This window comes from Notamacropus eugenii, chromosome 4 (genome assembly GCF_028372415.1).
Source record: "Notamacropus eugenii isolate mMacEug1 chromosome 4, mMacEug1.pri_v2, whole genome shotgun sequence".
In the NCBI taxonomy this organism is placed as follows: Eukaryota; Metazoa; Chordata; class Mammalia; order Diprotodontia; family Macropodidae; genus Notamacropus; species Notamacropus eugenii.
The window spans coordinates 325,362,499-325,388,985 of NC_092875.1; the positions used below are offsets into that span (position 1 = coordinate 325,362,499).

At 39.9% G+C, this 26,487-nt stretch overlaps 1 protein-coding gene across 9 annotated transcripts in view; it reads left to right on the forward strand.

Moving 5' to 3' along the window:
* Positions 1-299: 299 nt before the first annotated feature.
* SMAD2 (SMAD family member 2) overlaps positions 300-26,487 on the forward strand; it is a 104,228-nt gene continuing 78,040 nt past the window's right edge. The window contains exons 1-2 of one of the 9 annotated variants that reach the window (XM_072605176.1): positions 300-719; positions 25,896-26,187. In XM_072605176.1, coding sequence (XP_072461277.1) covers positions 25,952-26,187 — 236 coding nt within the window. In that variant the 5' untranslated portion in view covers positions 300-719; positions 25,896-25,951. Of the gene's footprint in view, positions 720-795; positions 1,127-1,276; positions 1,610-25,895; positions 26,188-26,487 lie in introns of those variants that run through there. The other 8 variants (XM_072605178.1, XM_072605177.1, XM_072605174.1 and 5 more) reach the window with 8 other exon arrangements.

Sequence of the window (26,487 nt, forward strand, 5' to 3'; positions counted from 1 at the left end):
GGTCCCCTCCATCATAAATCCAACGAACTTACTATGGCTGGCATATTTCACCGGTATAGCGGACAGAGACCCGCACCAAGCTCTCCTAGTATGATTGAGCCCCGCCCCTCCAGGACATCCTAATTTGCTCTTGGAGGTGATTTTGTCCCCGCCTCCTTATTTACATACAAGACCCTCCCGGCTTTTGACCACGCCCCCTTCCTTTTCTCAGTCCCATTTGTCTCCTATGGGGGTGGGGCTGGGAGCTCTCGTCTCCCCCTTTCCTTCCTAGTCCTCCCTCCCCTGAGCGTAGGTTAAATCCCTTTTGGAATGGAGAGGGATAGTCCCTAAACGAGCCCCACCCTGTGGCCACTTAGTGAGTGTGAAAGGGGTGATGACCTGGGGAAGGGGCGGCAAGCCAACGAGGCTGAGGCACGCTGGGTGAGGTAGAAAGATGGGTGAGTACTTTTGCTGGGATTATTTTCCCTACGCGGCAGGTTACTGTATGTTTAGATAAAGCCTGTCCTTCCGCCCTCCCCTCCTCCCCACCTCTAGTGAATCTCCTGTATACGCGGGCGAGAGGAATCAACCGAAACCGCTGCCTTTCTGACCCCTCCCCCCACACCACCTCACGTTCTACGGAGGAGGCGGGACCCATCGGCGAGCGACGTTTCCCGTCCGATTCAGGGAACCCGACGTGCCGCGCACACCCCGACCTCGGCAAGCTCCGATTCGTCGAGGTAGATGTCCATCAGATCGGGTGGGTTAGGAGGGCGTGGCCAAGAGGGAAAAGCGAAGAAGGTGTTAGTCCGCAACTCTCTCTCCCTGGCGCACTTGAGCTCCCTTCCCCCGCTCCCCGCCCCCCCACCCCATCTCCTGGGCGCGCGGAGCGCTCCTCACGGCCGGCGCGTCCTCACGCCCTAACGGGCGGGCGGGGGCGCCAATCAGCGGGCGGCAGGGTGCCAGCCCCGGGGCTATACTGACGAATCGCCGGGACCCGGGGCCCGGGGTAGGAGGCGGGTTTTACCCGCACGGCCGCGGCGGAGGAGCAGGAGCAGCAGCGGCGGCAATAGCAGCAGCTAGGTAGCAAAGGCAGCGAGAGCCGAGCGAGCGAGCAGCCGGGAGCAGGGTTCGCTGCGCGGCAGCGGTAGGTGGCACGGAGGCGGTGGGGGCAGGGAAACCGCGCGGGCCGGTTAGTCTTGTTCGTGTGTGTGTGTGTGTGTGTGTGTGTGTGTGTGTGTGTGTGTGTGTGTTCGCGCGTGAGGTAGGGGAGGAGGGGCGAGCGGTGGGACACGCACGTCCCCACGCCCTCCCCTATTTTCTCCTCCCTCCGGTGTGGGCGGACCGGGCGGCGGCTCCTCTTTCCCTCTTCCCGCGACCCTTTCCCAACCTGCATTCTCCCAGCCCCCCACGCCCCGCTGGTCCGCCTCCTCGCCTCGGGACTCTGCCTCCTCTGGGGGAGGGGCGGAGGGGAGAGTGTTTTCAGTTCCGCCTTAAATCGACCATTTCCACTCCCCCCTCCCCCTCCTTCCCTGCTTCCCCAGACTCCTACATCCCATTCCAAAGGGGAAGGAACAAAAGGTCCGAGACCCCCCCGATCCTGCCCGAGAGGGGCCGCCGCCTCCGTGAGGTAACACCCCCATCCCCCCCACCCCCTCCTACAATTCCGGGAGTCTCCGAGATGTATTTGTGCTCGCCTCCTTCACTGGGGGTGAATGGGTGGGGGGGCGGTCCTGTGTGGAGTGTGATCGGTCCTGGGAAGCGGCCGGGGCTGGCAGAAAGTGGTGATGATGGGAAGGGGCCAGAGGCGTCCTCTGCAGCCGGGGCCCGGAACGTCCATTGTGCCTCCTTGTCGGAACCCGTCCAGACAGTCTTTAAAGCTGGAGAGGGGGTTGGAGGTGGGGCAGTGATCCAGGAGTGGTGGTCGTCGTCGTAGTAGCTGTGGTGGTGGTGGTGGTGGTAGCGGCGGCGGCAAGGACTGCCTTTAGTTTCCTTTATTTATTATTATTTACTGCGGAAATGATTCCTTTGGGGTCTACTTTTTAAAGTTGCTCTACGAAAAGCGTGCCCATGGGGGATGCTTGCAGCATAATTCTATAATTTGCCACTTTCCTGGCGGTGAATACTGTAGTTTATTAAGTCTTGTGTGTACCTTTTAATCTTTGATTTAGGAATTATTCTGTTGATCCCAAACAAAGGGAACCAATTTAACTGGTTTTGTTGCTTCCCCTCTCTTCTCACCTCGTCTCTACCTTCAAAAGATCAGTGTCTGGGTTTTGTGTAGATGAAAATGAACTTGTTTTACAAATCGTGGCACGCTTAGACTTAGGGAAACTGGAAAGGAACATGAGAAGCCCGTCTAGTTCAAGTCCTTCATTTTATAGATGAGGAAACTGAGTCCCCTAAAAGCTAAGTGACTTAGCCAAGGTGGAGTAGGTGGAAGGCACCAGAAATGGGATTTGAGCCCCAAGTCATCTGACTCCAAAAGTCGATTTTCTTTCCTTTCCCTTCACCAAGGTCTGTATCTTGTGTAGATACAAATTTTATATATGTTTGTGTATATACATGCAACATATATATGCATCATATGCCATATATGCCAAAATCTGTGATGTGTACTTTAAAAAGCAAGTCATTTTTCAAATTAGTTGAAAAGATACCAGATTCATCACCCAGATTCATCAGCGAACTTTGACTTTAAAATAAAAGTGCAGTTCAATTTTCTTTTACTTAATTTCAAAAATCCAAATTTAACAACAAACTTGGACTGGAAGTAATTCAGTCTCTTCCCCTCCCTTGGATTGCAGATAGAGAACAAGAGAGGAGTGTTTTAGTTACTTAATCTATTGAGTGGAAATAGTTTAGCCACCAACTGCATTTTTTTGTTCTTTTTCCCCAATCTGTCTTAAAGACAGTAAAGTGTCTTAAAGTGTAAAGGGCAATACTTGAATGGCATCCTAGGTTTAGCTCTGGAAGAGACCGGTGTTAGAAGAGGTAATTGAGTCCAGCCCCTTCCTCTCATAGATGAGGAAACTGAGGCCTGGAAACTGGTGACTTGATTGCATGAGTATTAAGTGGGACAGAGTATTCTAACTCAGGTCTCTTTCCACTGTACCATATAGTCATTCTCTCCTTTGCCCTGGAAGTTTTGTGGAACTTTATGTGGTGGGGTTAGAAAATTTTAAAATCTGAATTTATGAATTTTTCATTATTTTTTCATTAAATAAAGTAATATCTATAAAATGAAAGAGAAGGGAGAGTAAGGAAAATATTCTGAAATGTGAATCATAATTTTTTGTGTATTTTTAAAACTAGAATATTTAAGAAGCCATTTTTAGTTGATGATATTTTAGTATAGATTTCCATTTTTTTCTAAAATGATGTAGGAATCCCCATTTTTTTTTCCTGCCTGCTAGTATTCTGCCAGCTACTCAAACCTAACATTTCCATAATCGAACTTCCCCTCCTTCTTAACTTCTGTATTTCTGTAGATGGCACCAACCATCTTCTTAATAACGTAGGCTTTTAGCTTCAGTCACCGGTTTCTCTCAGTATAAACACATCGAATTGGTCGCTAAGTCTTACTGATTCTACCTTGGCATTGTATCTCTTGCATCTATCCTCTACATGTGTCCTTTTCTCTTCGAGCAACTCCTCTGCTTCCAGGTTCCATTGATCAGACTTCTTACAGTTTCTTCACTGGCCTTCCTGCCTTCAGCCAGTTTGTAATCTATCCTTCCCAGTAATTTTCCCAGTGTTCTACTCTGATTATGGTGCTTTCTGCTTAAAAAACTTCAGTAGATACTCATTGAATAAAGTATAAATGCCTGATCCTGACATTTAAGGCCCTCTTTAAACTGACTACAAACTACTTATCCAATTTTCTCATACAACTTTCTTTCCTGTATTCTTTTGCAGACAAACTGGACTGTTGTACATCCCTCTTATCATTCTACTTCTTCTTCAAGCTCCCCTCCCTCCTTCCTTTAGGGTGTTCACTTGTTCTCTGAGTATATTGCTTTCAATTTGAGTGATTAAAGATTCATAGAATTTAGGACTGGAATCCTTTCATTTTATTAATGAAAAACTGAGACTCAGAGATTTAAACAGCAAAACTAGAATTTGAACCCAGGTCCTTTGACTCCAGAACCCAGCTCTCAAAAAAAAATCATCAACCAGTAAGTGCTTATTAAGCTCCCTCTATGTGCCAGACATGGTGCTAAATGATGGGGAAACAGATAGAAAAAATAAAATTAATTCCATTCTCAAAACGCTTAGGTTCTGTCTGGGATATAACACCCCCCCATAAATAAATACATACATACACATATAGAATAAACAAAATAAAGATATAATATTTAATAGTTGTTAAATGACCTGTTTGACTAACCATGATGACTATCTTGCCAATTATAAATATTACTAATTAGATGAAATTCAAAACCCTTTTTATCTTCAATGTCTGTCATAGTGCCTTGTATATAATAGGTATAGGTTGTTGATTGGATTTAGTAACCTTGTTTTTAATTGTTACCCAAACTAATGCCAGGAATATGGGTGATTTAGACGTATGTACAATCTCTGACTTTCATGAAACAGTTTATTTTTGCTTTTTAGAAAAAAACTACATTGAATATCTTTGTTTTATTAACAGTTTGACAGAATCCCTACATATGCATTAAACTATAAATGGAGCTAATAGTGGCTTCCTGCTTTCCACGCACATTGCAGCACAAATCCTTAACAGGACCAAAAAGTAAAGTGCTATCACTTCAAGATGAGATTTTTTTTTTTTCTTGTTTGTTGTGTAGATGTCTAAGTTCCAAGAATTTTAAATGCTAAAACTGAATATAAGAATCATTTTGTTAAAAGTCCTTCATATTTTCCTTGAGAGGGGGAGAATGGGAGCTGAAAAGGGACACAGTTTAGCTTTGAATAATCTACTGAGCTGTTAGTGCATTTTGAAATTTTACAAATATTTTCAGTTTTGGCATTTATTACCGAAAGGTTTCTTTGTTCTTTTTCAGTGGAGCCAGTTGAATTTTGATTTTTGACATAATAATCTGACAGATAGGACTTGATCCATGTTACTACAGCATTTTGGTTAGAATGTACGGAGACTTCGCTATTCCTCTCAAATTCTTTCAGCTTAGTCTTGATGAGGGGATCCAGACTCAGAGGGTTCTCTCCATATTTTTTTTTTTCGGTGAGGAAAAGGTTTAGACTGAGATGTAATAATTGATTTAAACCCTTGAAAGCTGCCTTAATAAAAATACAGAATTAGACCATTTGTATTTTTACCACAGTGGAATTTGAAAAGTAGAAAAGTAATTCATTATATATTCACTGAAGATTTACATTAAGGGAATTCTGCCAACCTGCAAATGACTTACAAGAATATATACCAAATTCATTGCCCTGGTATTTGCCTGCCAACGCTTGCTTCCCTTATTATTCTTGCCTGTCACTGAGTTCATCACCAAGCTGGAGATGTCTGCATCAGGTGTGCATATTTTCTCACAATATCAGTTGGAATCATGTTTATGTTTTCTGGGGGAATACTTCTCCAGTTGTATAAGGGAAATCACTTGAAAAACAGTATGTGATTTGCTTAAATTTGTTACAGCTAACCTTTCAGGGATCCACTTGTTGAACAGATAATTGTTTTTACATCCAAATTTGATAATTCACTGCCCACAAGTCCCTTCATTGACGGTTGTCTAAGGAGGGGAAAAATAATAAAATTTTAGATAGTTTTTACAAGAGTTCTGGTGAAAGGTTTAGAGGCAAATTAAAAAAAAAAACTTTTTATATATAATTAGATTTTTGTTTCAGAACGAAGGACAACAACCAACCAACCCTTTCAAATCAAATACAATTACACTTCACTTGGTTTCAACACAGCTATTATTACTCTTTCCCCATCTAGAACATCTCTATAAGTAAGCAAAAGGACTTTAAACCAATAACAAGGATGTGACAAAAGTCCATGTGCTTACTTTCATGTACATATAAGGGATAACCCTCAAGCCATGACCTAGAGTTAATTTTCTTTCTTTAAGCACAGTTCTAAAAAGCTTTGTTGCCTAGTTTCCAAGTTAAAAGCAGGCAGATTATGGTGAGAGACAAGAGGGCTAGATTTGGAGACAGAGGACCTGGATTCAGGTCCTGATTGGGGCAACCACTTAATTTTTTTGGGCTTCAGTTTCATTATCTGTAAAACGCAGGATTGAAATAGATTGGTGTTCCTGCTCTCCATATATGAGCCAATGAAACTGAGGTTTGCTAAACATAGGGATTAATAAAAAATGACAGTTGATAGCCTACGTGAGAAGGAGGAGACCAAAAAACTCCAAAGAAAGAACAGAGTGCAAGCTCTCAGTATTATTGTGGTATAGTTTGGTGTAATTGATGTTCATGGTAATGGCAAGGTTATCAAGGAAAGACTAATAAAAGGTAGTTGTCTTTAAAAGAGTTGAAAGTCTGAGAAATATATAATATACTTAAATAAGATTTCCATCTGAAACAGATGATTTAAGCTTTGGTGATTAAACTCCAGCTTTCTGGAAAATGGCTGCTCTCTAGAATAGTTATTCCCAAAGGGTTCTGGACAGCCAAAGTTTTGCTGTATTTGTTATTTGCAATCACTAGTAGGCACTTTTACTCTGTGCAAGACACTTGTGTGTGCCCCTTGATGCTAAAAAGTTTGTTATAGTGTTTGGCAAGTTGCCATTGTACCACACCAAGAATTCAGACTTGTCCCACAGAAAATATGCAGTTGCCCTATGCCACACACAGCCTTTATGAGTTAGAATTCTTTCATAAATTTTTGTAAATTCTTGTATACATATGATAAAATTGGCTCATGCAGTCAGACCCTGGGAGAAATAAAAAGTATATATCTAACGTGTCCAGACCTGAACTTGCATGGACAGGGAATAATTCCTTTCCTTTGAATTCTTCCTACTTCTCTTTATCCATTAGATAATTTTTAAAAATGTTCATTAAGCATTTACTGCGGAGAAGTCACTGCTGATTATACAATAGGAGAATCCTCATGAATAAGATAGTAACTTGTTCTAAAGGAACTTAGATTCTAGTTGTAAAGATTCTAGTTGCAAATTAATACAAATTAGAATAGAGAATCTGCATAGAAGAGGTTCTAAGTGCTTTTAGCTGGAAGGCAGGAAGTGAAAGGTCTAGGTCTAAAAGGATTTCAACAATGAGTGAGAACAATAATCCTGGGGTATCTGGTTAACTTCAACAAAGTCTTACTAGTGGGAGGAAAGGGTTGGATAAATTCTGGAAATGGTGGGTAATCTAGGTTCATTGGAGCCTAGAATTATAGAAGGGGAGAGAGTATTTGATAATGTTGGGAAAATAGATTGAAATTTTGTTGTGGAAGTCTGATGGTTGACAGCTGAGGAGCCATTAAAAATTTTTGGACAAGGGATGGCTTGTATGTAATACGGTGAATGTTATGTTCTGACATTAGTCTTGCCCACATCTCCATCTCATCCTTTCTCTTGTCGCAGTTTCTTCTAAACCAGATGCTCCCAGTATATGGGAACAGTCTTGCAAATGGTCTTTGAATCCATACTGTCTGAAGACTGAATATCTTCCACATGCATATTATTATTTTTCCAGTGTATGTAAATGATATTTTACAGGAATAATAAATTACAGATTCATTTAAAATTTAATGAATTCATTGTTTTCTTGCTGGCATGGTGTTTTTTTTTTTTTATTCAAGGTATCCTAATAAAGTAGCTAATATAATTTAGGGATATGCCAAGTTATTTGATGTTTAAAAAGGGGACCTTGTACTCTTTAAGGATTCCTTTAAATTACTTGTTCACTTGTTTTTCAGCTGTGTCTGACTTGTGGTGACCCCATTTAATGCCTTCTTGGCAGAGATATTGAAGTGGTTTGCCGTTTCTCACATTACAGATGAGAAAACTATACAAAGTTAAGTGACTTGCTCATCACCATGCTGCTAGTTATTGTCTGAGGTCTGGTTATATGTCTTCCTTACTTCCAGGCCCAGCAATGCCACCTAGCTGTCTTTTAAACTACTTACTTGCATGTGAAAGTTCTGTCCTCTGGGGACCTTACCTGGCCTTATTTGGAAGAGAATTTGAAAGGAGCCGGTTGCTGGAGACATTTGGGAAAAGAAATGGCTGAAGGCAGTTTAATAGTTAAAAACAGTAGCATATATGCCATATGGAATATAGATTGCTTCATTAATAACACCACATTTTCTAGTGCTTTATAATTTATAGAGTGCTTTCCTTAGTGTTGAGAGTAGCCATGCAAATAATATTTTGTCCATTGTACAGAAAAGGAAGTGGGACTTACTCATTGTCATAGAACTAGTAAACTTTTGGATCCCTTCCTTGCCTAAAATTCTGTGATTCTAAAGTGTTACAATTTCGATTATGTATACAGATTGGTGCTGGGTTTATATGGACTACTGATAGAATTACTTCCATTATCCTTGTAATGTCTAGACAATAGTAGGTGTTATTAATTCACATTTAATCTTTGCAAAGTACATTCTCCTAACAACCTTGTAAGATTTAGGCTTTGCCAGTATTATTTCGATTTTATAGTTGAGGAAATAGCCTCTGAAATAGCCTCTTTCTATGTTCAAAGGTCATAGAAACAGTAGAGTTCCAGTTTGACTACAGTTTTCCTGCCTTCAAATACTTTCCCATGTGTCCTTTTCTCTCTGAAGCATTTGACAGTACATATAATAGTGTTAGAAAGACTTAACTCTGACCAGGAAAAAAAAATATAGAATCACTGAATGAATCACTTTAAAGTTAGTCTAAAAACAAAATAAAATTCTAAGAAGTCATGACTTTTTTTTTCTGACCAAAACTTTTGTATTTATTTTTGTTTTACTAAAAAAAATTGTATTTCTACCTGAGTCCAATTTGGTTTCCAGTTGATATTCTCCACCTTTCTCCTCCCACCCTTACCTCCCCACGCCTTAGTGAAAAGCCTAGAGTAAGAATTGATAAATCTGCTTATCTAATGCTTTCTGCTGACTTAGAGATTATCAACTACAAATACAGCTAATATTTTTTTGCAACAGCAGGCTAGAAGCTTTGTATTTCCCCCTGAAAATAGCACAGTGTTCTACTCACAGTTGGCTCCTACTAAATGTTTATGAATTTGCTGATTGATTGGAAAGGCCTAGTGGGACCTGGAACAATGCTGAAATAAGTAACAGCCCAGTTCTTTTACCCCTCTACCATATCTATTATTAGTTTTCAGTAGTATTTAACCATTTAATTTTGGGCTGTAAATTTTGAAATGGTCTTCTTAAAACCCTGAGGCTACATCATAGAACTTATTAGAAAGTTTTTATTTCTGTCTGAACTTCTAGGACAGTGTGCTTGAATGTATTTTTAATATGTTTAATATATCCTGAAAATTTGGGTATCATTTTTAAATTTGAGAGTTTTGAGTTAGATATCTTAGAGATCCTCCGGTTCAATCCTTCTAATCCAATAATAGTACTGGCCAACATTTATATAGTGCTTATTATGCACCAGGACTGTACTAATAATTGCTTTTGCAATTAACTCATTTGATCCTCACAACAACCCTGGATGCTGTTAATGGTCCCTATTTTACAGATGAGGAAACTGAGGCAAAACAAGATTAATTTACACTGCCAAGGTAGGTCCTTCCTGCTAGGAAGTGTCTAAGGCTGAATTTGAACTCAGATCTTCCCAGTGCTCTCTCCACTGCAGCTCCTGGCTGCCTCTAAAGCATTTAAGTGCCATTATGCTAGATGCTGAGGCTACAAAGACAAAATGAAAAATATTCCCTCCCTTCCAGGATCTTGCTTTTTATTGAAGCGGGTCTAAATAGATAGTTGTGTACTATCCATAAGAGCTTCCCTTTGAGAGAGAAAATTGAATTGAGTCTTGAAGGAAGTTGGCGATTCTAAGAAGCATAGGTAAGGAAGACAGGTATTTCTGGCCTTGGGATAGCCTGAACAAAAGCACAGAGGTGAGTTCAGGAAATACCAAGTCAACCAGTTTGGCTGGCACAGTCAGCAGGTTAACATAAAGTACATAAAAGAGGATAATTTGAAATAAGCTTGAAAAAAGGTAGGTAGGGATGAAGCAGAATGGAAGAGCAGTTAGTAAGCTCTCACCGTCAGCACTGAGTATACAAACAAAATTAAGCCAGCCTCTGATCTCAAGGAGGCCATGTTCTAATGAGAAAAGACAACACATAAGAGAGTTAATGTTTGTGGCACATGGAAAAGCAAGGTAGTTATGAGAGGAATATTAAGAAGGCAAGTTGGAATGTATGGAGGACCTGGGGTAGTAGTGGCAGGGCAGATGGTCCTCTACCCTGAGTTGAGGTTTAGAATGGCATAGGATTCTGGAATATTTCCAGCATAGATACAGACCTGGGAGTCAGCATCTAGGTGACAGTAAGCATCTTTTGGTGGAACTGGGCATTGAGGCAATGCTTTTCTGTTGCCTGTTGATGGGCTCAGGCAGGGGAAGGACCCTGTACCTGTAGCAGCTAGTTCTAGTGAGGGGCTTTAAATGCCAAGGGTGAAGAGTTTCTATTTTTATCTGTTTTGAACCCTATCAAAGTTCATTTTAAAATTGTGAAGCCTATTTCTAGATACAATACTGTAGTAAATAAAGTCACCTTTAGCAGAAAGAAAAAAAAGTTGTGTTTTCTATATAATCTCTCATAGTATGATATTTATATAATATATTTTTATTTCTTTGCCCTACATATTGAATTGCAAATTTTTGGTGAGCTAGACTAAATATATTTAGTTGGTTACAGCAAACTTTGGAGTATTGTGTACATTTCCTATTTTCCCTCCTCTGACTGAAATAAGTATTCTTAGGCTTATATAGCACTGAATGAATGGGTTTGTTATAATAAAGTTTGGGGCTTTGGAGATGAAAGGGAGGGGTGGTGAAATAGTGGGGGTTGGTGCTGCACTTGTAGACCCATTTACAGTTGTTAGGAGGTAAAGTCCACAGTGAAGGAGTGCTTTGCTTTTCTCTCAGTAACTAAATTCTGAAAGTCATACTCTTTCTGGTTAGGTAATATGATAAGATTATATGTGTAACCTTACTACCTGTCTTGCTACTGTATCTTTCTTTCTTTCTTTTTTTTTTTTTTTGAGACTGGGTCTCCTTATTTCATCTAGGCTGGAACTGTACTGATCACTCACTTTACTGGGCCAGTTTGCCGCCTTTTAGGCAACTTGGTGGCCCTCTACTAACTCAAGTGATCTCAGCCTTAGCCTTCCTTAACAGCAGACCGCTTGGTACCATCACATCTACCTGTATCTTATAGACACTTGTACCTTTTTGTCCTCCCTGAAGCTTCCTGTTAGAATGTGAGCTCCTTGAAAATAGGGACTGTCTGAATTTTCTGTTTGTATCCCTAATGCTTAACACACACTGCTTATTTATTCATTATCCCTGAAGCAGTAGGGAACCAGTGAAGGTTTTGAGTGGAGGTCTGAAATGTTTAGACTTGTGCTTTAGGAAGAATTGTTTGGAAATTTTATGAAAATGAGTTAGAGAAGAGTAATACTAGAAGGAGGCTAATGAAACGGCAATTAAAATTATCCAGGTGGAAGGTATTGAGGGCCTGTAAATGTTACGTAGGGGGAAGAGAAGGGAATGAATGTGGGAGATATTGTAACAGTAGAATTGACAAGACTTAGTAACTGATTGGCTGTGAGATGTAAAGGAGAGGGGAAAAAATTAAGGATGGCACTGAGATTGCCTACCTATGTTAAGGGGGTGGATAGTGGTGCCCTCAATAGAAATAGAAAATTGTAAAGATAAGATGGGTTTGAGGGAAGATAATGGTTTTTGTTGTGGATATGTTGAGTTTGATATGTTTACAGGGATATTCAAGATGCAGTTAGTGATCCAGGTCCGGAGCTCAGAGGAGAGACCAGGGAACTAGTGCAAAGGAGCCATAGTCAAAAAGGAGAAAAACTGGAGAAAGCATTTGCCCTGTAAACCCAAGAGGAAAGAGTATCCATGAGATCAGTGATGTTAAAATCTTCAGAGAGGTAAAGAAAAATGAGAATTGAGAATTGGATTTAGGTGGTTGAAAAATATTTTTGGATTGGTACAACCATTTTGGAAAGCCATTTGGAATTATGTAGTAACTATACCCTTTGATCCAGAGATTTCAGTGATAGGTATAGAGCTAGATTCAGATGAGTGCAGAAAAATGAACATTGCAGAATGCCCATATATATTCAAATTTGCACTGTTCAAAGCTTTATGTTAAATATGGTAATTCTAGCACAATGGAAAAAAGCAATATAAGTTCAACTCTTGACTAGTTGACATGATACATCACAAGTTGTTGACAGAAAGACTCCATATATACTAAAACATTTATAAAAGCATTTTTTCTTGGTAGCTAAGAATGGAGGCGCAGTAGATGCTCATAGATTGGGGAATGGCTAAATAATTTGTTACATGAATGTGATGAAATATTACTATGCCATAAGAAATGGAAAGCTTGATTATAGAGAAGCATGAAAAGACTTACATGAACTGATGCAAAGTGGAAAAAACATTGACTTTTTTCCCCCAAGCCAGTTTCCCTGTGTCGATTTTCTTTGTGCAAAACCTTTATAATTTCATATTCCTGAGATAAATAGGTAATACAATTCTCATTTTTACCAAAAAAAAAGTCGATTTTTATAGGTTAAGTAAATGGCAAGCCATTTAAATATAAAATTTTAAGTATCTGAGGTGGGTTTTGAACCCAACTTTCCTAAGAGGAGTAGGCTTCAGAAATTCACCAAATCAGACTGTATTCTACTTTACTGGGATTTTTTATGCCTTTAGATGATCAGGAGGAGGCAGCTTAGAGCACTGGGCTTGGAGTCAGGAAAACAAGTTCAAATTCAGCTTTGGACACTAGTTGTGTGACCTTGCACAAGTCACTCTGTTTGCCTTAATCCACTGGAGAAGGAAATGAAAAACCACTCCAGTTTCCTTGCCTAGAAAATCCCATGGGCAGTATTGGTGTGATATGGTCCACAGTATCATGAAGAGTCAGACACAACTGTACAACAGCAAAAGATGATCAAAAAGTTGCATTAGAGAGTCAAGGCCAATCAAGCCCCAGGAGAAATTTTGTCTTAGATTTTCCTCAAGTTGACTGGATGGTGGTGGAAAGAAGGTGGGGAAGGAAGTTTCACTGGGACCATTCAGGTCCTGGAGGCAGCAGCAGTCAGAGAAAGCAGTCAGGTCTTATCACCCCTATGTCTGGGTGCTTGATGATTATTGAGGATGAAGGTATTGGTTTGTCTAGGTGGTTCAGTGAAACTAGTGGAATAGGGTGTGTCTCCATACATGCTAACAGATTCTGGACCAAGAATTCCAAAATCCAATAACTGGGCACTTCGTGGTAAGAAGGGCTATAGTTTTGTTAATGGTGGCACAGGGCAGAATAGACAGCAGCTTCTTCATGCTTCTGAAACCATTAGACTTGTAAAATACTTTTCTTAGAGGAGCTGGGTTTAGAACTTTAATCTTCTAAGATTCCATGCTGGAAAAGGGAAGAAAAGGTGCTGGAACAAGAGCTTTTTTTATTTTTTAATTTATTTGTTTTCAGTTTTGTACAGTCACTTCCATAAGTCTTAGATTTTCTTCCCCTCTCTCCTCCATCTGTCCCTCCCCAAGATGGCATACAATCTCATATGGGTTCTACACATACATTCTTATTAAACACATTTTCACATTAGTCCTGTTGCATGGAAGAATTAAAATTAAAATGAATGGGAGAAACTATGAGAAAAACCCAAACAAAACATAACTCAAGAGAAAATATTCTGCTTCATTCTGCTTCCCAGTTCCATAGTTCTTAAACTGGATGTGGGTGGCATTTTGCCTTGAGAATCCTTTGGGAATGTTTTAGGTCCTTGCATTGCTGTGAATGGCTAAATCTACCAGAAAAACTCCTCGCACACTGGGATTGTTACTGTGTACAATGATCTCCTGGTTCTGCTCCTTTCACTCAGCATCAGTTCATATAAGTCCTTCCAGGCCTCCCTGAAGTCTTCCTGTTTATCATTTCTTACAGCACAATAATATTCCATTAATTCATATACTACAACTTGTTCAGCTATTCCCCAGCTGATGGGCATCCCCTTGATTTCTATTTCTTTGCCATCACAAAAAGAACTGTTGTTATAAATATTTTATACATTTTTGTACCCCTTCCCATTTTTATGATATCTTTGGGATACAGTCCTCGAAGTGATATTGCTGGGTCAAAGATATGCACATTTTTGGAGCCCTTTGGGTATAGTTGCAAATTGCTTTCCAGAATGGTTGGATTAGAAGAGTTTTTTTGTTTTGAAAGACCTTTCTTTCCTCTGCCAGAACAGGGACAGCTTCCAAAGTAGGTAGTGTGTTTGGGGTCAGTAGATTGCAGATCAAGGAGTTCTCTAAACTTAGACCTTAAGTGAAGTAAGGATAGGATTCCCATTCTCTTTTTTTGTTGATGGAGAAGCAGCAGTGGGTACTTGGGCAAGGTACCTGCTCAGGCTTTGAATAAGTGTTATTACATTGAAGGCAGAGAGGGTAGGGATATTCCCTAAAGCAGTAAGAACCTGAGGTTCTTTAACATGGTTACATTGAGGGAATTCACTTTCACCAGTGGTTTACAGTGGTGGCATCACCTCCTTCTCTATTGCCTTCTATTACTGTTCTCTTCCCCTTTTCTTCCTGCCTATTTGACCTTCCCCAGTCTCTTTTCTCAGATTATTATCCGTCTTCCATCCCTTAAGCATGGCAGTCCCTCAAGGCTTACTCCCTGGCTATCTTCCCTTACTTTTCTTGATCTTACCATTTTTGGAATCCATTATCATCTGTGGACCATTATCTTCCAAATCTGTATATCCTACTCTCATCATTGCTGCAATTCCAACTTCCTGCTAGATACCTCCTAAATATCCCTTTGACTTCTGGTACTCAACAGTCCAAAATTTAGTTGATAACTTCCCAAACTCTCCCTGTCAAATTTGCCTTTTTCTGTTGAGAGCACTGTCATCCATGTTCATAACATCCATTGCCTCTCCTTTACTCCTCCCTCCATTATGCAAGCCTTGCCTCTTTTACCTCCATCTCTTATATCTATTCTCTTCTCTTCATTCACCCTTCATCTTTATTTATGTATCATCACTTTTTGTCTGAAGTATTGTAACAGTTTTCTGACCAGGCCACTACCCTGTTCAAGCACATTTAATGGCTCTAATTTGCCTTTAGGATAAAATGAAAACTCTTGTGTGGCATTTTAGATCCTACACAATTTGTCTTGAGTCTTATGTTCTTCATGCACTGTGTTTCAAATGAGACTAATAGCTGTTCCTGACCTTTCCATCTCTAGCTGTTGTTCCCTTGTACAACATGCCTTTTTCCATATGTTCTCCCTTTCCCCTCCTCAACTTTTCAGATGCTCATCTTTGTTGAAGCAGGCTCAGATCAGCCACATTCTTTTCTAAAGCTGTTAATACTTCAGATTACCTTGTATTTACTTACTTGTTGACATATCTTATGCTTCCAGTTGAATATAAACTCTTTCCCTTTTTGTCCCTGTATTGAAGAAGCTTAGTACTAGAAAACTATGAGTTCAGTTGAGTTGAAGTGGAATAGTAATCTCAGGACAAAAATATAATAAGACAAAGAATTCCAGGCACAGAGCCGTAGGGGGAACACATGTTTAGAATTGTTTAGAAGGTGGGAGAAAATAGAGATAGAAAAAGTTTGCTCAGAGATATCAGAGAAGTAGGATCATGGATTTGAAGGTAGAAGGGCCATTGAGACCATTTAGTCTACCACCCTCCCTCCAGTCAAATTACTTATTTTGTTCATTCATTTTTACAGATAACAAAGTGAGGTTTAGGGAAGTTAAATGAATTCTCCACAGGTTCAAACTTAGGTATTCAGGGATTGTTTAGTGTGATCATGCTGTATAGAAATCAGAGGATGAGAACCAAAAAGGCCACATGATTTGGAAATTAAGTGGACTTTGGGGAACCTTTTGAGAGTAATGTCAGTGGGGTGGTGGTGGCATGTTTAGACAACTCTTTGAAAAAAGATTTGTGACTTCCAGTGGACTACAAACTCTACATGATACATGAGTCAACAGTGGGATGTTAGTAAAAGTTAATGTGGCCCTGGCTTCCTCAAGAGAGGCATAGCTTCCATGAGTAAGTGCTCTTGAACTCAGCCCTCAGACCATCTTTGGAGTACTATAGTCAGGACATTAAATGAAGAAATGTTCAAAATGGGACAACCAGAATAGTGAAGGACCTTACGAGGATAGATTGAAGGAAATTGAGTGTTTAGCCTGGAAAAGAAATGAGTTGGGGGAACAAGACTGTTGTCTTTTTGTATTTGAAGAACTGTCACGTGGAAGAGATTAAACTTGGTGTGTTTGGCCTTAGAGCATCGAAAAAGGAGTAAAGGGGTGGAAATGCAGACACCAATTTGAGGTTGATGTTAGGAAAAACTTCTCAACATTGAGAGAGATCTCACTTCCTACCTTGGAAGGCAGAGGATTCCACTCCTGTTGGGAGGTCTTCAAACAGAGCTCGTTGAGCATATTGTAGTGGAGATTCTTCTCTGGGTATGGGTTGGATTAGATGACTGTTCCTCTTCTTTCCAACTCTGAAATTCTGAGATTCTGTGAATAGTGGAGGAGGAAGCCAGATTTCAAGGAGTTGAGGAATGAGTGGGTGGTGAGGAAGTAAAGACAGTGAGTGTAGACTGTTCTTTTGAGAAGTCTGGCAGTAGAAACAGTATGGGGGAGAGAGGTGAAGGGAAGGATTGGTGTTTTTTTTTCCTTTTTTTCTTTAGTAGAACGATTAGGCATGTTTATAGGCAGAAGATGGAAATTATTTCAGGGCTCTGATGATGGAGCAGCTTTTGCTGATTTGGAGATTATTATTAATATATTCACAGTAAACTTGTATGTTTATCATTTTCATTTAAGTCCTTCATGAAGGTAAAATTCCATTATATAACTACTCAAAATGTAATACGTATATTGATTTATTGAAGTGAATTTGGGGAGTTCAGTATTTGAGTTTTTGAATCCTGGTTCTTCTTTTTTTAAAAAAAAATTTATTTATTTAACTTTTAACATTCATTTTCACAAAATTTTGGGTTCCAAATTTTCTCCCCATTTGCCCCTCCCCCCACCCCAAACCACCAAGCATTCTAATTGCCCCTATCACCAGTCTGCCATCTCTTCTATCATCCCTCCCTTCCCTTGTCCCCATCTTCTCTTTTGTCCTGTAGGACCAGATAACTTTCTATACCCCATTACCTGTATTTTTTATTTCCTAGTGGCAAGAACAGTACTTGATAGTTGTTCCTAAAACTTTGAGTTCCAACTTCTCTTCATCCCTCCCTCCCCACCCATTCCCTTTGGGAAGGCAAGCAATTCAATATAGGCCATATCTGTGTAGTTTTGCAAATGACTTCCATAATAGTTGTGTTGTGTAAGACTAACTATATTTCCCTTCATCCTATCCTGCCCCCCCATTGCTTCTATTCTCTCTTTTGATCCTGTCCCTCCCCAAGAATGCTGACTTCAGATTGCTCCCTTCTCCCATTGCCCTTGCTGCCATCATCCCCCCACCCTGCTTATCCCCTTCTCCCCCACTTTCCTGTATTGTAAGATAGGTTTCCATACCAAAATGAGTGTGCATTGTATTCCTTCCTTTAGTTGAATGTGATGAGAGTAAACCATGTTTTTCTTTCACCTCCCCTCTTTTTCCCTCCACTAAAAAGCCTTTTGCTTGCCTCTTTTATGAGAGATAATTTGCCCCATTCCATTTCTCCCTTTCTCCTCCCAATATATTTCTCTCTCACCCCTTAATTTCATTTTTTAAGATATGATCCCATCCTGTTCAGTTCAGTCTGTCTGTGTGTGTGTGTGTGTGTGTGTGTGTATGTAATCCCACCAACTACCCAGATACTGAAAAGTTTCGAGAGTTACGAATATCAAATATTGTCTTTCCATGTAGGAATGTAAACAGTTCAACTTTAGTAAGTCCTTTATGACTTCTCTTTGCTGTTTACCTTTTCATGCTTCTCTTGATTCTTGTGTTTGAAAGTCAGATTTTCTTTTCAGCTCTGGTCTTTTCATCAAGAATGCTTGAAAGTCCTCTATTTCATTGAATGACCATTTTTTTGCCCTGAAGTATTATACTCAGTTTTGCTGGGTAGGTGATTCTTGGTTTTAGTCCTAGTGCCTTTGACTTCTGGAATATCCTATTCCACGTCCTTCAATCCCTTAATGTAGAAGCTGTTAGATCTTGTGTTATCCTGATTGTATTTCCACAGTACTTGAATTGTTTCTTTCTAGCTGCTTGCAATATTTTCTTCTTTACCAGGGAACTCTGGAATTTGGCCACAATGTTCCTAAGAGTTTCTCTTTTTGGATCTCTTTCAGGAGGTGATTGGTGGATTCCTAGAATACTTATTTTGCCCTCTGGTTCTAGAATCTCAGGGCAGTTTTCCTTGATCATTTCATGAAAGATGATGTCTAGGCTCTTTTTTTGATCATGGCTTTCAGGTAGTCCCATAATTTTTTAATTGTTTCTCCTGGACCTATTTTCCAAGTCAGTTGTTTTTCCAATGAGATATTTCACATTATCTTCTATTTTTTCATTCTTTTGGTTTTGTTTTGTGATTTCTTGGTTTCTCGTAAAGTCATTAGCCTCCATCTGTTCCATTCTATTTTTGAAAGAACTGTTTTCTTCAGTGAGCTTTTGAACCTCCTTTTCCATTTGGCTAATTCTGCTTTTGAAAGCATTCTTCTCCTCATTGGCTTTTTGAACCTCTTTTGCCAGTTGAGTTAGCCTATTTTTCAAGGTGTTGTTTTCTTCAGCATTTTTTTGGGTCTCCTTTAGCAAGGTGTTGACCTGCTTTTCATGCTTTTCTTGCATGTCTCTCATTTCTTTTCCCAGTTTTTCCTCTACCTCTCTAACTTGATTTTCAAAATCCTTTTTGAGCTCTTCCATGGCCTGAGCCCATTGAATATTTCTTTTGGATGTTTGGGATACAGAAGCCTTGAATTCTATGTCTTTCTCTGATGGTAAGCATTGTTCTTCCTCATTTGAAAAGATGGGAGGAGATATCTGTTCACCAAGAAAGTAACCTTCTATGGTCTTATTTTTTTCTCCCCTTTTCTGGGCATTTTCCCAGCCAGTTACTTGACTTCTGAGTGTCCTTTCCACACCCACCTCGCCTCCAGATCCGCCCAGCCAGCAATTGGGGTCTGAGATTCAAATGCTGCTTCCCAGCCTCAGGGCTTTCAGTGGGGGTGGGGCTGCTATTCAGTGTGAGATTAAGTTCAGGTGGGGGCAGGGCCACCTCACAGGGCTCAGTTCCCTCAGAGGGTTTATGCAGAGACCTTCAACCATGGACACAAGCTCCTGCCTGCTTTGGGAGCCCCTGTCTGCTGCTGCCCTGCTGTTGTCTCCTGAGGGGGCCCGAGCCACGGGGACACCCCACTCCTCTCTCGGCCACCCAAAAAGACTCTCTCACCAACCCTTGTCAGTTGTGGGTGGACGGACGTGGGTGGAGGCACCTGCGTGGCTGCTGAAGATTCTGTCCCTGAAGACTTCTCGATCCGCTCCTCTCGGTGCTGCCTGGCCAAGGCAGGTCTGGGCTCTGCTCTGGCTCCTGGGTGTGAGGGACCTTTGGGGGTTGGTTTTTCAGGTTTCTCTGGAACAGAAATCTCCTCTGCTCCATTGTTCTGTGGCTTCTGCTGCTCCCGAATTTGTTGGGAGTTCTTCTTTACAGGTATTTTATGGGCTGTGGGTTTGGAGCTAGCATATGTGTATCTTTCTACCCTGCCATCTTGGCTCTTCCCCCCCCCCCCCCCCCCCTTTCTTCTTAATCTGCCTTTGACATTGAGCAGGTTAGTTTCATTGTCATGTAAAATGACCTCTAGGGTCCCTTCTAGCTGTACAGCTATGGTCTTTTAATGAGTACATAATTAAAATCCACATTCCTGGTATTCAGGAATTTGGAAATTTGTCACAGTGAAAATAATTCTTATTATGGCAAGAAAGGACTGTCTTGCACATGCCTCAGTTTCATTGTTTCTTTCAAGCTTTTGGATCTTAGTCTAAATATTGCAAGTTTTTTTTTCTTTCAGACAAGGAAAGCTTATAATGTTTTAAGTAAGGAGAGGTTCACAACAATTGTGAATGCATATCAAAACTCCTATCATAGTAACATTTCACTTTTCCATAGTTCAGGTATTTGGTAATATCTCCTATTTAGATACACCCTAATACTAGGAAATAAGCAAAAAAAGGCTCAGAGCCTCTAAAATAGATGAACCCTAAAGCTTTTCATATACTTAATCAAAGGAGATGGCCTGATTCATAGACTATTTTACTCTTCTCTTAGACACATTTCTGACAGACTTTGCAAAAGGCAGGAATATTGATAACGTCTAAAAGTAACAGCAGGGAAGGAGACCAAAACCAAAAAGGCATACAAATTCAAAAAAAAGCATAACAGCATGGTTCCATTTAGTATAAAGGCAAGTACCCTATATACTTTAGTAGTTCATGAGTCTATTACAGCACAATAACTGGTTTTTGTAATCATTGATCATTGAGTTATTAGATTACAAACTCCTTAGGGATGAGGAATGTCCTATTTAATTCCTCAGGATGGGCCAGACATGGTGCTGGGAACATAGTAAGTCCTTAAAATTGGAAGGAACCTTAGAGGTCATTTAATCTGATCCCCTCATTTTATAGATGGGAATGATTTACCCCAACGTCACATGTGGAAGATAAGGAATTTGAGTCCAGAAAGTATTCTTTCCACTTGTATGGTGTGGGCTGTCCTTATCAAACAACAACAAAATATTTATTAAAAATATTTTAGGGAGTTGTCACACTAGTATTACTATTAGTCACTAGATTGTCAATTTAACTGCTATCCCTTTCCTATTGCCACTTTTCTGCCTCATCTGGATTATTACAATGGTTTTCTAACTGGTCCACTTGTTTCCAGGTGCTCTTCCTAGTCACTAGTCTTCTTCCCTAGTCACTTAATATTTTGAAACAGTTCAAAATAGGACTTTCTGTGTAGTAAACACTTCTTTATGAATATAGACATTCTTTAACCCAGATTTCTAAGTCAATCTATTCAAAGATAAAGAAATTCAGGAGGCTTTGTGTCTGGAGCTAAGAATTACAAATCAATAAAATTTAGATTTGGTGAAAGAAAAACCCTTGGGCGAAGGACAGTTTTCTTTTCCTTGTTGGGTTTAGAGGAGGAGTTTATGCCCAAGAAAGATCACAGTGGTCATTCAGGCCTAGGGCCCTTGGCAGAAGCTCATATCTACTTTATGAAATCCTTTCCATCAAAGCTTAAGTGCTATCTGTTCCATAGTGGCCCACCCAGATTTCCCTTGCTAGAAGTGATAATCTTTCTCCTTGAATCAGGTCATCATTTGACATCTCATGTACTTCATCATTTTCTAACTTCATTTAGGTACTATTCTAACAATATAGCTGTGGTTTTGAGCTTCACGTATTAAAAAATAGCATTTTAGTTTCTGTTTACTCCTTGATAACCTAAACTTTCACACTACCACCAAAACAAACTCATTTTTCAGAGTTTTAAGAATTTTCTATAATAGGTCATACGTGGGCATTACATTTCTTTTTGGCTTAATACTTCTGTCTCTAAGCAGAATTAAAAGGGCAGTTGTCTAAGTTGTCTGCTTAGTTATATTCAGAGAATCAGAACAATACAGACTTCATTCTGGTTATTGAGAGCAAGGAGAGGAGAAACTCCCATTGATTGGAGTGGTACTAAATGGTGGGTAGAGACTAATGTCCTGAGTTCTGAATATCTTCCTTTCCTTCATTTGTCACTATGTAGTCAATCATGATGATTGTCAGTTTAACTGCTATACCTTCCGTTCCTACCATCACATTCCTTTTCTCTATTCGTACCTTGCCCACCACTGCCAAATGGCACTTAAAACATTTCCTGTTCCTTCTTTTCCTCCCTTTTTTCCTCTCTTCCTTCCTCTTCCCTTATGGCTTTATGCTTGGAATATACTTCCTAACTCCCACCTCTGACTTTTGAAACCTACACTGTCCATCCTTTAAGATGGATTACTCAGATATTTTAATACCTCAGTCAGGAATTCTTTCCCAGTCTCCATTTGGCATTGATCTTTGCACCATTGTGATGATTTTGTCATACTGTAGTATGCATTGTTTGCTTCATGGTAATGCATACTTGTATATCCTTTCTTTTATTGAGCAGAAACTTCTTGAGGATACTGCATTCCATATTCATGTTCATGAAATCTGAAATTACTTTTTAACTGATCATAATCTGTTGTCATCCCACATTTTGTTCCACCTTTCATCCTTTAGCTCTGTTCTTTGTTCTTACCCTGACCTCCAATCCTTCAGGCCCTTTCTTCTCTTCCTAGGTTATCACCCCTGCACTGGCTACACTATCCACTTCTCATCTTGACACCTTGGTCAGTCATTTCAATTTTACTTCATCCTGTTTGGTCAAGTCATTTGCTACTTTATCTTATCAAAGATCTTGGACCTAACAAGCCTCATTCCTGATTTACCCAGCCTGTTGTCTTTGCTTTTACTCATGTACTGCTGAATGAAGCTGAAGAAAATGATTAACCATTGCCCACTGATTCCACTACAAACTTTTATCATACAGTCTCAACTGGGCCTTCTCTGTAACAAGGCAAATCTTTTACACCTCCTAATTATTAGTTCGCTCTTCTACCCACCAAAATAGATTTTCCAAACCTTATGTCACAACCTCCTTTTGTCTCCACCTTCTCAGTTGGAAATCTTGACTCATTTAAAAAAAAAAATTCTTTGTTTTTTTTGTCTCATTTCATTGGAAAAATTGGGATCATACTTTGAGATCTCCCTCTTATCTTTTCCTTATCTTTTATCCCTCAAATGCCTTCCTCTATTGTTTTTTCATATGAGGAGGGGAGACTTTGCCAAGGCAAATCTTTCCACAGGCACAAGGGATCCCATTCTATCTTGACTTATTAGAATGTCTAACTGTGATCCATACTGTGTCACTTAACTTAAATTTCTCCCTGTCTACTGCCTACAAATACATCCATGTCTTTTCCATACTCAGGTTTCCCCCTCCTCCTACTTCATGCCCTACTAACTATCATCCTTTATCTTTCCTCTCTTTGGTGGTTAAACTTGAAGGCCAGTTACAATCTATGACTCCAATTCAGATTTGTGATCTCATTTCTGACTTCACCATCTAACTGAAACTACTCTCTCCAAAGTTACCAATGATCTTTTTAATTGCCAGATCATAGGCTTTTCTCCATCTTCATCTTTCCTGACCCTTCTGTGGCCATTGTCACTATTAATCACCCTCTTCTTCTTGATGCTCTCTTCTGTAGTTTTTTGTGACACTACTCTCTCTTCTGATTCTCTCACCTATCCAACCACTTTTCCTCAATCTTTTTTGTTGGATATTAATGGTCGTGACCACTAACTGCGGGAGTCACCTGGTGCTCTCTCTGTTTTGGGCCTTCATCTTCCTTTTTAGTGTTTCCCTTGCTCATCTCATCAACTTCTTTGGATTCAGTTATCTCTAGGATAATGAGTCTGCAATCTACTTTTCTAGCCCTAACCTTTCTGCGACCTTCAGTCTCACATTTTTGGTTATTTGTGAACTGGATGTCCAGTAAACATCTTAACTCAACTTGGCTGAAACTGAACTTACTTTTCCTACCCCAAACTCTCCCTCCTGTTGAGGATACCTATCTACTTCCCAATCCCCCAGGCTTGCAACCTAGGTGTCATCCTTGACTATTTACTTTTTTACCTCCCTTGCCTCCATATCCAATATGGTGCCCAAATTCTGTTGATTTTATCTTTGTAACATCTCTCACATATGCCCTTTTCTCTCCTTGGATGCTGACACCACCCTGGTGCTTCAAGCCCTTATCACTTCATGTGCCTTCTGGTTGATTTCCCTGCCACAGCTCTCTACTCCATCCCATCCTCCAGTCAGCTGCTAAATTGATATTCCTAAAACACAGATCTGATCATGTCACTTCCTTTCCCCCCTATTCAATCAATTCTTAATGCCTCCCTGCTGCTTCCACAATTAAATATATAATCCTGCTTAGCATTTAAAACCCTGGTCCCTTCCTACCTTTATACTCTATAGTAACTTAGTCCCTTCTGTGAGTTCTGTGATCAGAGCAACATTGGCCTCTCTTGTTCTTCATTGAATTCAGAGATGCCCCATCTCTGAACTCTGGGCATTTTTGCCCCTCTTCTTCCTCATCTCAGTCTCTTTGCTTCCTTGGCTAATTTCAAGTTCCAGCTAAAATCTCACCTTCTACAAGAAGCCTTCCCTGATCCCTCTTAATTCTAGTGCCTTCCATCTGAGTTTATTCCAATTTATCCTCTGTATTTCTTGTCAGTATGTAGTTGTGTGTTTGCTTATTGTCTCTCCCATTAGACTTTAGGCTCCTGGAAGATAAGGATTGTTTTTTTTCTTTCTTTATATCCCCAGTGCTTAGTCCAGTCAGTACCTTGCATATATGGTAGGAACTTAGAAATTCTTGCTGATTGAATTGACTTCGTTATCTTTCTCATTCCGAAGTCCTCATGTAGTACTTTTGTACGTAAAACAGCACTAAAACAGTTGCTGAATGAATAATTGCATATACTTTGCAAAATTAGTTCTTTGCTTAGGAAAAAAAAAGATTTGTTCATTATCTTAACTGTTCCATCTTAACATTTACTGTTTATGTGATTAAACATAAATTGATGCCTCTTTTGTAATAAATATGTTTAGTACTTTGCTGAAATGTGTCATCTATTCTTTTGATCCATGAATCAGTTAAGCACTAGCATGTTAGACATTGGGGAACAGGTACAAAAATGAGACAGCCTGTACCCTCAAAGAGTTTATATTCAATGCAAGAGAATATAGATAAATAAATACAGGGTGTTCACAAAATAAATATAGAGGGTGAATGGAAAGAGACTAACAACTGGGAGAAACAGGGAAGGGTTCTTAAATTTGATGGCACTTGAGCTGAACCTTAAAGAGATCTAAGGGGGTTCCAAAAGGAACTGAGGAGGGAGTCATTCCAGACATGGGACAGCTTGTACAAAGAGTGGGTGAGGAGACAAGGAATGTTGTGTATAAGGGAAACAACAAATAAAATAGTTTGACTGGAGCATAGAGTGTATGGGGGGTGTGTGTGTTGTGAAATTAGCTTGGCAAGATAGGACTTTGAAAACAAAGCAAAGATGTTTATATTGTATTTTGGTGGTAGTGGGAGCCACTGAAGCTTCTTTAGTAGAAGTGTCATGGTCATTAGTACAATCACTTTGCAGCTATTTGGAGGATATTTGAAGAAGGGAAACATGAGCTGTACTAGATGTGGCTGTTTACCAATTAGAACATTGACTGTAGTCCAGATAAGAGGTGACAAGGACCTTAGTAGAGGAGTTATGGTATGCAAGAGATTTGAAATAGATCTCATTGGATATGGCAGGATCAGGTGAAGACTTTCAGGGGTGACTGAGAGAGCATAGTGGTGCCGTGGTGCCTTCCAGAAATACAGAAGTTAGGAGAAAGAGTGAGTTTGGGGGAAAGATAGCTTGTTCACTTTAGAATGTGTTTTAGTTTTAGATGCCTATGGGACATTCAAGTGGTTCAGTAGACAGTGACTTTTGTCACTTTCTTTCCTAAATTCTACCTTGCTTGATCTTTTTGTACATAATCTGACTAAAATTACTAGTTGATTTTGAAGTTCTTTACTAACTTATTCTTTGGTTTCTTTTGTAGGTTGGATAAAGAAACCCACTTTGTTTCTGTGAATTGCTGCTGTCTGTGGTAAGAACATGTCATCTATCTTACCATTCACTCCACCAGTTGTGAAGAGACTGTTGGGATGGAAGAAATCTGCCAGTGGTTCTGGAGGAGCAGGTGGTGGAGAACAGAATGGACAGGAAGAAAAATGGTGTGAGAAAGCAGTTAAAAGTTTGGTGAAGAAGCTAAAGAAAACTGGAAGATTAGATGAACTTGAGAAAGCTATCACCACTCAAAACTGTAATACAAAATGTGTAACGATACCAAGGTACGTGTTGTGTGGTTGTCAGGTTGATCATCCTAAAGGAATAGCAGACTTGAATTTAATCTCCAGACAAAAGTTAAGGAGATTTCTGTGACAGACTTTCATGTCACTTGCAAACAACATGTTTCAGTGTTACGCTATTAGAGGTGTAATTGTATTTTGCAATTAAGAATTGTTTCATTGTATTTCGTAATGCTGTTTCCTTGAACACTGAGGATATTAGGTTAAGGAGTCAATACTTAGATTGTGCTTAGTGCTACTGCTTGTGGATGTCAGTGCAGTAAGGTAACAATTTCTGTAGTT